The 13,885-nt window shown below is 29.7% G+C and overlaps 1 protein-coding gene across 20 annotated transcripts in view; it reads right to left on the bottom strand.

The window, feature by feature from the left end:
• Positions 1–1,718: 1,718 nt before the first annotated feature.
• Positions 1,719–13,885, bottom strand: part of shot (dystonin-like protein short stop) — a 76,919-nt gene continuing 64,752 nt past the window's right edge. For 13 of the 20 annotated variants that reach the window (XM_089224795.1, XM_089224793.1, XM_089224788.1 and 10 more), the window contains 12 exons: positions 13,089–13,166; positions 12,745–12,916; positions 12,541–12,658; positions 11,966–12,195; positions 11,723–11,840; positions 10,965–11,045; positions 9,730–9,869; positions 6,767–7,046; positions 5,901–6,063; positions 5,581–5,637; positions 4,542–4,673; positions 1,719–2,646 (listed from right to left, as the gene is read on the bottom strand). In XM_089224795.1, the coding sequence (XP_089080921.1) occupies positions 2,523–2,646; positions 4,542–4,673; positions 5,581–5,637; positions 5,901–6,063; positions 6,767–7,046; positions 9,730–9,869; positions 10,965–11,045; positions 11,723–11,840; positions 11,966–12,195; positions 12,541–12,658; positions 12,745–12,916; positions 13,089–13,166 (1,693 nt within the window). In that variant the 3' untranslated portion in view covers positions 1,719–2,522. Of the gene's footprint in view, positions 2,647–4,541; positions 4,674–5,580; positions 5,638–5,900; positions 6,064–6,766; positions 7,047–7,899; positions 8,016–9,729; positions 9,870–10,964; positions 11,046–11,722; positions 11,841–11,965; positions 12,196–12,540; positions 12,659–12,744; positions 12,917–13,088; positions 13,167–13,885 lie in introns of all 20 variants that reach the window. The other 7 variants (XM_089224784.1, XM_089224783.1, XM_089224800.1 and 4 more) reach the window with 5 other exon arrangements.

Below are 13,885 nucleotides of genomic sequence, written 5' to 3' on the forward strand. Positions count from 1 at the left end.
GTATATACTATATAGAGCTCAAGAGGACCACAGACAAGGCTGGGCAGTATTTTAGATACTATAATATCTAAGATACATAATTTTAATCAATCGTGTATCATGTATTTAAATACTTTATTAAGTTGTATCTAATATCAATTGATGATTAAAATAGTATATAAATATATTCAAAAATGTTGTTTCATATTTAATTTAGGTAGGTATATAACAGTTTTTCTAATTTACCATTATCTAGGAACAAAAAGTTCAAATTATACACACCACAGAATTATAACTTATCTCATATTTTTCCTCACAAAAAGTTGTCATCATTCATGACCAAATTATCACAATACAAGTATTATACAAAAATATTTTAAATTAGTCATAGGCGTGAGCAAACTTTATTCGCTACAGGTTATGCAATAAGAAAAATAGGGGACGAAAAAAAAAATCACCTAACTTATATTTCACCTAAAATGCTTAGATACTCAACATAATTTTACTGAATTTAAAAGAAAGTATAAATAATTTATTCTAAAAGACGATTCTGAGCGGTTAAACATTTTATTTTACCACATATAATAGGTACCTAGGACTCAATCTACAATCTAAGTTTTTTCAAATATACTACTTAGCTCCTTTGCTTCCCTCAGAATCTAAAATCACACATAGTTTTACGGTAGAATATTAAGCAATGAATCGCAGAAATAAATAGTTTGAAATTTGAATTGTATTTATTAAAAGAAAATGTATTAATTCTTAAAGATTAAGTACATAATATACTACATTGAATGTCTTCAAATAATTTTAACATAATATTTATAAAGTTGTTACGTCTGTTTTTTTTTTTATTATCTTGATGGTCGCGAGAAAATTTAAAAGTAAAAACGTTTTTTTAAATACTAAATAAGATATTATCAAAAATGATTTGGTATGATAAACATGGGCCCCTCACGTGAAGCCGGAGACTATGCAGCGACATTACCGATATTCTGCATATCCCGTGCCCGCGCCTATTAAATCAGTGGTATTGTTATCAAATATCAATACCTAGTATCATATGATTATCATGATAATCATAGTATATTGATATGCCACCGTGCTCGAAAATTAAGAGAACCTATGGAGGTTAATACTCAACACAATAATAAAAAAGGAATTAAACACAATGGATGGAGAGGGCACGGGCCTCATGGACCCCCCTTAAAATACGCCCCTGGTATCAGGTGATAAGACTTCATTGATCACTGGTCGTCGGTTGTCGGTTCATATTCCCTGTCTGCCCCATGCGTATTATGCACGGTATTTGTGTAGTTACCTCTGGACTAGGACACGGAAGTAACCTAAATAATTATTTAAAATGGATTACATTTGTACCGTTTATTAATTTAGCAACTAATTTAACTGTACTTATACCACTAATTTTATACTTTTTTTTCTTTCTGTTACTATAATCACGTCCTCAGTAAAATTAATACGTTAAATTTTGAAATATTTTTTAACCTCTATACCAATTGCTATTATGTTAAAATAACTGCGTCAAAATATTCGCACTAAACTTTGATTAAAGACTATTGACTTTCTAAATCCCAATGAACTAACGCATAAAGAACGATTTTTAGGGGGCCAAAATGCTAAAGTGCTAAAGTGCAATCGTATAGGCACCTGCCACTTTTTACCTGTTGTTAATTTTAGAGGCGATATAGCAGGTATCATATAAATAAATAACAAACTAATTAAGTAAACAATTGCACAATTTATTTAATCCGCAATGGGAAAACAATTAAATATTATAAATAGTTAAAAAATAATCATCTGTTGTTACGATTGGTTAATTTTTAGAGTTACAATAAGTGTCTCAATGATATTCATTAATTACTTAATATGTTATAAGTTTAATATAATTACACGTTACATAGAAAAATAAATCGAAGAAGTAAATAATACAATATTGGCACTTGTAAATTATTTTAATGTAAATTTATTAACCATCGGTATATAGAGATTATATACATTAAAATAAATATATATATATATATATAAAAAATTACAATAAATAACAATATTGAACCGCTGAATCGCAATTAATAAGAACGGTGACACAGTATTACGATCTTTTTTCATTACTTTTTTTACGTAATAATGGCACTTGAATATCATGAAATGTATATTATATATCCCTTTTATAAATAATTTTATATGGGCAAAATTATTGATTTTGTTTGTACAGTGAATCATAGCATTCCGCAAATAATCTGATTTTTATATAAAATGAAAGACTTTCGATTTTTGCTAAAGAAACAGACATACGACGAGTATATAACGAGTAGAATACAAGTTCAAAGGCAAAAACAAGATACGTAAAAAATAATAATACTCAATTTTTTAAAAATTAAAAATAAAACACTAGACAGGATTAATTAAGAGATTAATCAACGTTTTGATTAAATGAAATAATAATTATAAATATCGATTACGGGGTTAAACACCAATTATGCGTATACATATTTTATATATGTTTCTTCCTTCGCGTGCATGTTTCAAAGCCGGAACGGTTCACGGGAATCCGGTTTGGAATCCCTGCGTTTCGTATCGGACGCGTTCGACGGCCTTCGCGACAAGCCAGACGACGATAATGGCGTGGCGGCCAATGGAGACTGCAACCTGTAGGCAGGGAAGACAAAAAAAAATTAATATTATTCAGACATATGTGGACGAACACGATGACGATTAACATCATGCGACACGACAATATCACTTATACACAAACTGTTACATGAACTATGCACATTATGCACGACATATTATGTACTCGAATATATATGACATATTATATTATATTAATATGCTATGCTATAGACAAGGACAACACAATAAACATAAAAATAATAATACTATAAAACAGAGGCGGAAATTAGTGGAAAGGGAGTACGGTAATTGATAAATGCACAATTTTTGCTGCGATCATATAACAATTCAATTTCATATCTAAAAATTATAAGATCAAGCTTTTAAATAATTGTTACAATTTGTTTGATAAGAAGTCATAAAATTATATGAAATACCTAGATTTAATATTCACATAACTCGTTGTTATAACACTATAGATAACAATTTAATTATTTAGTAATTAGCAAAACACATAAATGCAAATATTAAATTATTATGGATATTAGTCATTGTAAATATTTTATTGTGTCGTTATTGAATTTAAGTGAAAATTCAGTAAGTAAACTAATTAAACTGGTGTAGTATGTCGTATACAGAGGGTCTACCTAACTTTGATCGATGAAACACCCCTTGAAATTCCACCTGTGACATGATGTAATATGATAATATTGATATTTTGTTGGACACACAAGACACTGATGGTGTCAGTTATTTGAACCGTGTAAGTGCGGAAATTTTAAATTGAACCAATAATATGGTTGTTTATATTTGAGTCGTATCAATATTCAATAAACCAATTACAAAACGTTACAAATAAATAACAATATACAACTACATCATATACCTATTGATTCGATATTATAAAAATTTAAATATCATGCAATATCACTGATATCATGAAAATGTCGAGTATGATGATGCGCAATTAGACATTTACATAACTAGTGAAAGATGACTTTTTAAAAATTAAATAGAGCATATTATGACTGAGTACTTTAAAATAAGTTATAGAAGTAGATACTTATTGTGTATACATATATGGAATGTGCATGCATACTGCATATAAATAAACATTCAAGACACGTAAACAAAAATAAAATTGGTAAAAAAGTAGGTAACTAGGAAATACACATTGCAAGTAATATATTCGTATAGCTAATATGTAAATAAGCAACACGACGAGAAGCGGTGGAACTATACAACTATATTTTATGTTAGCAGGGTGCACACAGAAATATATGTGAAAGATGTACAGAGTGATTCATATAACCTGGAACGCATTTTAGTTTTCTCAGTCAGTAGATGTATTTTTTTTTTAAATAAGTTTTTATATCGATTTAAATCATCGTGGTGTACACTTGTACTGATATTTTTGAATGTTTAAAAATTTTAAACATTCAAAAATAAAATAAATTGATTCTTAATTCTTTTATTATCAAACATTTAAAGTGGATAAAAAATCAGTTGAAATAGCGTAATTAATACGCATAGTGTAATATACACTACACTGAATTACAAAACTAGAGTTATTTAATAAACAGTGTATAAAAAAAAACATTATTTTCAAGAAAATAAGTACACAACAGGTTCAATGGATCACTCCGTACTGTATATATGAACATAATATGTACTCGTAGTGAATACATATTTCAATATTTGCCAGTAAGTATAGCGTACGTGGTGACATACGAGAATAAGAGCATAAATTATATGATGTGTTAGCGATAGCGTGCAAGAGAAAACGATAATGCAGTAAAAATAATACACGAAAAGTGAAAAAAAAAAGCATGGACGGGGTATCACACAACGAAAATGGAAACGCGTATACAATAATACATTATGACGCAGATGGCACAATATTATATATTTTGATTGTTGTTGTGCTTTACCCAGCAGACGGAGACGACGAAAGGGACGGTGACGACGAAAGGGGCGGCGAAGACAACGACTTGGGCACTGTCGCCGAGGAACACTGATGTACAGCGAGAACGGGTATTTTCGAACCCGAGTGATTGTTACGGCTGCACAACCATCCGAGAAATAAATAACGTTGTTAATTTGTGTAAATGCATAAATCGAATCAAAAACACGTATCTATTCTAACGAATGATCCGGTATCGCCTGCCTTGTAATGACGTATTATAACGTTCACAAGTCACGAACCACTAACCAGGATCAGCGTATCATTTGAAGAAGCAAGAAATTATAACAACTTAAATAAGGTCTCAAATAACATTTGGCAACAAATAAAACGTCATTATGACTTATATTTGGATTATCAAGGAATGTAAATTGTAAATACATTATTATTATATATATAGGACATATAGGTGTAATAAGCTGAATTTTCTAAGCTGAAGTCACTGAAATGAAAATGATCGTGTGCCGTTACTACACTACGTATATAGATAGAGTATATACTTTCGGATACGATCATGTTTTAGACACCGGATTGATTAAACAATATGATCGAATAACATATATATATGTATATGATACAGTTACAAACAGCACGGCCACGGCCACGGCATACCCAATATATAAGTTTATAGAAAATATTAATTCGAATGGATAATAGACATTCAACTATAACAGTTCAAACTCCCATGAGTTCATATATCGTATACACACATGATAGATTAATGGCGTTAGATGTATAACAGTGGCGTGTATGTATAAAATATATACTTATCAGAAAACACATAAAAAATTTTTTATCATTCAAACTTGTAACACTTTTACATAGGTATTTCAAATATGCAATTCACGATCGTAAGATCGACCACAATTAAATTACGAGGTATATTTTACTTTAACCATCACCGGTTGTATTATAAACAGAACATGCTCATTTTTTTCATAAGATGCTAATTATGTTTGAAGGTATATAATTACTGTTCTACTAAATATGTTAAATATGTTAGTTACCTAGAGCTTGAATTAGACAACGTGGGTATACTCGACGACCTGTGCATTGACAGGGACCTGCATATAATAGATAAATAACAGTAATTTGGTTAGTGAGAGTTAGGCGGATAATATTATTATAATTATGGTGATATTAATGAATAATACATTATCATAATAATTAATTGTATATAATTTATAGGTATGTATAACATATTTTCCCGAGGAAAAATTTTAAAAACAAAAAAGATTTTAGAAGAACTATCATAAAATTGAAGGACATAGATAATAAAATATAATAAATATATATAATAATTATGTATGTGAGTATATTATATTACCTGGTAGACGATGACGGTGATTGGCTGGTCACCGTCGACGGTGAGCGAACTCCTTTGCCGGTATTGTTAGTCTGTCCGTTGAGCGTAGACTTGCGGGTGGCGGACGTTGAAGAAGGCGTCTTGCCGGGCGTAAGTCTTGGTATGCGACTTGGCGTAATTGAATCTAAAACACGATGAATGTACACATTTTATTAAGGAACAATATAATTATTATGTATTGTATATTATTTTATAGCAATGATTTGAATAATTATATTTATAATTTATAATAGTACCTATAGTTTTATTACGAATTATTAAATCGTTTAAAAGTTAAAACGAGGTGGAGGAATTTACCACGAATTTGTAAGATATCTATTACGGATCACTCCGTTCACAAAAACTTTAGAAGCAATATATATTAAGTACCCATCTATACATCGAAATAATTATAAAATACTGAAAAATGGACAAGGAAGTTGTGTACCTAAACATCCTATTCATAACGCCGTGAGATGATAATTTAATTTTAATACATTGATAATAAATTAATATTGGTACGTAACTAATATATCAGAAATATACGAAATTATTCAGTATTGATAAATTGCATCCGTCACGAAGTATAATATAGCATTACTTAAAAGTCAAAATGACTCTGTTCAATCTGTAAGTACTATTTCATCTCAGTTGCGGTTACACGAGAAGAACAATAAGTCTAAGTAGGTACCTACTTCAACACATTAAAAAATATTTAGGTATTTTTTTAAATGGATAAAGGAAGTATTCGTAACTGGTTAAATATATCTACTTTGTGTATCACATAAATTATATATACGTGTACGAATACAAATCGATGTTTATAAAGAAAAACAGTAATAAATTACCGGTACTGTCCAGAGACAGGTTGGAACCATGACGGCTGGGTGGCTTGCTTCCCGGGCGACTCTGGGGCCTGCTAGCTGGCCTACTAGCCGGTCGACTAGCGGGCAGACTACCAGTGAGCCCAACGTTTGACTTCCTGACGATCGGCGTGGATGATTTCCGGACCACTGAAGGCCTTGAGTGTGGTGATGATTCGTTGTCGCTAAGCGAATCTGGAGTGCCAACTGTACGGTTCACACCCATCTTGCCCATCGGCACGCTCCTGGAACTCCGTTCACGCACCTGATATACACACATTCCCAGCGTTAAAAAAAAAAAAAAAAAACATAAACAAGGCACACGACGATTTATCGGATGTGATAATAATAATTATTATTATGACAGTAAATAATAATACGATAACTTATTACATTTATAATGTATGATAGATACGTTATAACGGCGGTGGCGATTAAAGTCTACAAAAATATACTGAACAATGGCGTGACATAAGTCATGAATATATATATAGGTATTCGTAAAATAAAGCTCATCACTAGTTTTTGATCATCTCTTCTCTTCTTCTTCTATATAGTGCAAATCGCTTGGACCCACCTAATTATGAAATCAAAGATCTTCTTAAAATACATATTTCATAATTTAAACCAATTCACGTTACGCTGCTTGCTACTAATTATTAAAGGTTTTTTTTTTTTGAAAATTCTATAATAATAATTATACTCCAAAAATAAAAAATGAATATAAATTAACGATTAGAATTCAATGTTACGTTTTAATGCTAAGATAAAATCTTGATTTTTAAAAGATTTAGTATAAATAATCAATAAACTCAAAATTATTTGAAATGTTAGCGTATTCTTCTAACCGGCTAAAAATTCGTTAGATATTTTTTCAAATTTATAATGTTGATCGATAATGATTATACTGGATATCTATAGAGTTTTGGTCTGCCTTATCACCGCGACTATACACCGAACAACACCGCAAAATTATATAAATAATAATATAACATCGACGAGGGTCGCCACCGCCGCTCAATAGCATCAAAATAAATATTGATAAAAATAAACATAAAACAAAAAAAATTGAAAAAATGCTAGAGTGCAGTTTTTTCCTTTTTTTTTCAACAATTTACCCAAAATGTGTTGATTTGCCTGCTGGGGCCCATCGCAAGAGGATACGAACACGGCAAGGACTCTCGTTGTCTTAAACTCTCGAATATTGGCATCAACTCTCTCATAAACTCTTCGGCTGTTTAATTGTTTAAAACACATATATTTACTATCAATCATCGACACATTCTCATCATGCTCTCCCCCGAAGTGCCTCGACGTAGCCAAAGAGTATCACCTCGTGTGTAATTGATAATTATATATTATTATGATACGATTGACAATATGCGGAAGTTTTTTTTATTAAAATAACCCTTGAGAACTTATTCATAAATAATATTATACATGATTTTCGTTTCTTTTTCACATCTCGCCATTAATATATATTCTGTAGTATACAAAAAATATGCACTCAATACAAACCACAAGCCGACAGTTAAGAAGTAGTCAGAGCTCACGCCATATAATATGTACATATGTGTGTGTGTAATAATATAACTTAAACATACGGAACTTACTTATTATCCGTACTAAATGGTTCGATCGATAATTTAACGGACTTCTATATACCTATATACGTACATAAAATATACTTTTTGCACAACCAATATTTTTGCATATATTTGTATATTAAGTTACAAAAAAAAATAAAATATAGGGTATAGACCATGATTTTATTTGTACTTAAAAGCAACAAAAAAATTGTGTATATATATATATATATATATATATATGTGTGTGTGTGTGGTTGCTTCTATGTTCTTTCTGAAGTTTTACTAAAAACCTTTTCTGTTTAATGTTTCATTTCTTTAATGTCCCAACTTATTACCAGTTCCCTATTTTTATAAAAAGTATTAATCTATTTGCATTACTATTATTATTTAATTTTTCAGGCAAACTGCTGTTATCTTGCATCTCCAGGAATATTATAATCCTATTATGGTCTATTAGATAGGTAAAAAAGATCTTTATTTCGTAATTTCTCGAAATGTCATACTAAGATTTATTCAAGAACTTGAAATAATTTAGTTTTTTGAATCATCTGATTGATGGGATTGATGACAATTAGTATAAGAATGAGACGGTTGATTTTGGCATGCAAAATGTAGAGAGAAATGTTGATTAGTGAAGTGGCGCGACTAAGTCCACAAATCAAATCCATTCAAACCAATTTGATTTAAATTTGAAATATAAAAACTTTTTTGCTTTTAAAAAACAATACTTATTAAGTATAATATATATATAGTATTTTAAGTTATTTATATTGATAATTTATTTCATTTATGAAGATAACCCATATAATGTTTTTTTGTGATATTTTAATTTTTCTAGATAACAACATTGAATGACATAATATAGAAATATAATACAAATATACTATAATATTTATTAGTAAATAAATATACAAATATTTGCAAAGTGCTAATACAATTAATAGGTATGTATATAATTGATTAAAATATATATTGTATATTTAATCAATGTTTATACGTATATGCACGTGTAAAACGTAAATTTTCGATCGATCTAGGTAATTCAGATAATACGTAAGTATCTAAGTCACGTTTATATATGACTAACTACCACGCACTCCGAAAACTAAAAAAAAAAAAAAAAATAGCAGCAGCGAGCAAAAAATATAAGTAATAAAAAGCCAATATTTCACTGCACACATTATAATTACTGCACGATGCGACAACAATACGACCAAGAATTGTGTTTATAAAAATATATATTTAAGTATACAGTCCGTGCTTTCTTACTTGGATATATAATAACAAAATAGTATATATATATATATATATATAATAATATATACTCAAGTTATTTGACGGATATATTAGTCATTTTACCTTGGTGATCGGACCAGCAGTAGAACCAGACCGTTGTTGTTGTTGCGCATTGTGTTTTGGTTTGAATGCAGACATGCTCTGTGACACGCCATCAGCTAGTATGAACTGCTCGCGGAGTTCGATATTTGTGCGTCCTTTGGCTGTGAGTGCGTAAAGGAAATGAAAAGGTGTGATGAGAAGGACAAAATTGTTAAAAAAAAAAACAAAACAAAACAAAAACAAACTAAATGAACAAACACATCACAATATTAAAATAGTGAAAAAACAAAACAAAATAAAAGTTAATGTGTTAAAATAATAATAAAATCAAATTTAATCAAATATTAAATTAAAAAAAAAAAAAAAAACATTATTAGTAAAACTTAAGTATAATATATATTATTATATACTATATATATTAAATATATCATATTATTAATAATATTTATTATATATAGTAGATATTATGTTATATATGTATAGGTATATGAAGCCAAACCGGATTAGTGTCCTCACGCCAGGTTAGACATATAGCGCGTATAATATTATATCATACGTATAATACATATACTAATATGTATTAATAATACTTAAATTGTTAGCATGCTTGTGAGAGGTATAATATATTAAATTATAGATTGCAGAATACGTGCATAGGCGAAACTATCGGATTTGTATGTGTTATATATTTGTTTACGCGTGTTATTGATACAATTATACTATATAAACATAACTAATATATACATTATAATTATTTTTTTTGCATTTAGCAATAATATCTATTTATACTTCATCAGTTACGATATCAATGTCTATACATACATATATTATATAGAGTACCTACAGGTAGGTACCATATTTATAGTACTTAAATAGTTTCGCTTATGAGTACATAAGTGCAAGGAATAAGGATATCAAGACTTATAGGAGGTAGCTGCAAACTCGCTACATATACGATACACGCAGGCGCAAAAAACGTGACACTTATATTGCAATTTCTACGCAAAACGTATTCTAAATGTGTTACGCGAGTGCTTGACTAAATTTTTCAAATAATATAAAACACTGTCTGACATCGATCATGTTATAATATACCTTTTTGGTAGTTGTAGAAGGTTTACGGTACGCGGCGCAGTGTACCGTCCAGAAATACAAAACAAAACGCAAAAACTCAAAAATAAGAAAAACCATAAATAATAACCACATGCATTGAAAAAAAAGGGTTCAAACAATATGTAACGACATAGCGATCATACAATTTAATTGGACTAGGCTGTAAGGACACCACGGTTCGTGTTCTTCAGGCACGAATGGGTTGGGCATCGGCAACATTTCAACTAGACTCAACCAAAAAAGAAATCAAAATCAAAATGGAAAAGAAAGAATAATAATTAAAAACCAAAATCAAAACAAGAATCGAGAATATAGGAAACGGTGGATAAGGACAAAATCAAAATTGAACAAATAAAATATGAGAAACAACAGTGTCATAATATATTATGTAAAATTACGTACTTTGGAAACTAAAATCATATTCAGTGTAAATGACGTAATATATATAATAGTTTAATGTATATTATATATGTATGATGTAAACATGCGTTTGAGTTAGTATGTATAGAATATACACTTGTTTAAATTCCTTTTAATTTCTCAAGAGTTTGTTTTTAATAATTATTAATATGAAATGTATTTATATATTGATGTTATTTAATATATTTTTTTCTGTTTGTTAACCACGTGTATGGTATGTATATTATGTTTACCCTTGTACTAACGAGGCACCGGTTAAGAGATACTAAAATAACAGTAAAATTAACTTATTAATTAGTTATTATTTAAACATATAACATATAGGTATCAATTATTTATCCAAAATTTACCCGGCCATCGGTTAAAGATTAATATTAATTGAATTACTATTATATATATATATATATATATATATATATATATTTATTTATTTATATGTATTTAGAATGTTTGTCGATAATACGGTTAACGAATTACTCACCTCTGCACGGATCGTTCTTCACCAAAAATTCGTCGAGAGCAACCCAACCACCACCAACACGTACCATGACGGTCGACCTCAATATACGAACGAGACGTAGTTTCTGACTATCACCAAACTATATATGAAAAATAAAAATAAAAACGTCAATCATCACAGCACGAGTCCGATAGTTAATATAATTATAACAATAATGTTACGATAAACCCCAAAATCCCTCAGAATTTAAATTATACAACTTACCCGGTATTTTCCTTCTCCGACTTGGAACACTCTGAACTTCTGCCTGCAAGTACACAGCATTACCAGCCTCTTAACCTCGTCGTGTATCTTTTCGGATTCGGTGTCTGGTTTCTTTTCCTCCCAGTCGGGTCGCAACGCGGCTATGAATTCTTTCCAGTCAATCAAACCAAGTTTATCGTGATCAAACATGTCGGCCACGGCATTCATTTCCAATTTACTGGTGTCAAATTCTATTAAAAACAAAAAAAAAAAACCACATGTAAAAGATAATACAGAGAGAAAAAGTAGCACATTATAATAAGTTCGTCTTCCAGATTCACAGCCTCGCGAGCGAGCTCTTCATAATGCACAACTTAGGGCCAGTTGTACCGTCTACGGTTAAACTTCGATTACGCTTAATCAGCTAATAACAGTTATTTAACCGTGCAAATTCGGCCGATTAAACTCCGGTTAACTTTAATCAGAGACGGTACAATTGGCCCTTATATATCAAAACATACCTAACATTTAATTTTTGGCCTATTTTTTGTATTTAAAATACATACTATAGATACCTATTATTGATTTTAACTTACTAGTTTTCATGATTCCGTCGATGAAGTCATCTCTCGGTATAAGACCATCATTGTTCTTATCCATTTTCCTGAATAAGTCTGTGAGTCGGGATTTCTTGTGGTTCATGAACTTCAGGAACTTTTAACGGAAATTAAATGCAATTAAAACACAACGACGCGGCATAAAACTGTATTTTTAAATTATTTATTTTGATATTTACGTACTCGTTTCCTCCACAGATCCCACGAAAAGTTCCTTACTTTCTCGACTTCTCTCAAATAGTTCAAATGTTCCTGCAGACGACGCTGACGTTCCCAAGCCATCAGCCACACGGTATGCCATTTGTCCCAAAGCTGTCGGCAACGCGAATTGCGTAACAGCGGCTCTTCCACTTTGCTACAAGAAAAATTCAAATCAAAAATATTATGTTAAAGTCGAAACAAAAATTAATCTACACTAAAAACACAACACTGACATTGAACTAGGCTTCTACAATCAAAGAATACAGAACAGAAGAATACAATAACGTAATTATGTTATGAAAAAATCTAGATATTTTGGAGCTTACCTTCCTTTGGCTGGGAATCGAGGTCCAATATGTGGCAGATGATCCATGGACTTATCTCGTATGATTTGACTACCTCGACTAAAGATACAAAAGATAAAAAAATACAATATTAGTTAAAGATGCAATTAGCAATGTCAAGAAAATCACAGCAATGAAATAAAATGCATATAATAGGTTTGCCAATGTGATTTAAAATTATTAACTTCTTTTAAATAAATGTGTTTTTTATTTTATTAATTAACCCAAATGGTAAAAGCAAAATTAAAAATATATCAATAAATATAATGTTAATAAACAAATCGACGAAAAATGTTGAATAAAAAATACATTTAATGGATGTAATTACATTTTACAATGGATAGTATACCTAGTACCTACTAAAAACGTATAAACATTTTAACTATTGTAAAATATGCTAGTAAATATTATGAAATATGTACACTATCAAATATCAACTGATTACAATAGCTTATGTCTTCAAAAATGTTATTGTTGTAATTAATGATGGTAAAAATTTAATTTAAATAATACTTAACAATTAAGTACCTACATTAATATGAGAGAAATTTGAAATTGATAAAATTTTTATATTTGATCATACTAGAACCATACTAATAAAGTCATTAATTAATATTAGTTAATCATTATTATTTATAATGATAAAAAAAATTGAAATATTTTGAAAATAATCACATTTAATTAACGAAAAAAAAAAAATCAATAAATGACAATTTTGATAAATTTATGCCCCGGTGGTGAAGGTATATAAATTGAAAATAAGACATATTATGAACGGC

Source organism: Diuraphis noxia, unplaced genomic scaffold (genome assembly GCF_037042655.1).
Source record: "Diuraphis noxia isolate RWA-SAM2 unplaced genomic scaffold, SU_Dnox_SAM2 contig0003, whole genome shotgun sequence".
Lineage (NCBI taxonomy): Eukaryota > Metazoa > Arthropoda > Insecta > Hemiptera > Aphididae > Diuraphis > Diuraphis noxia.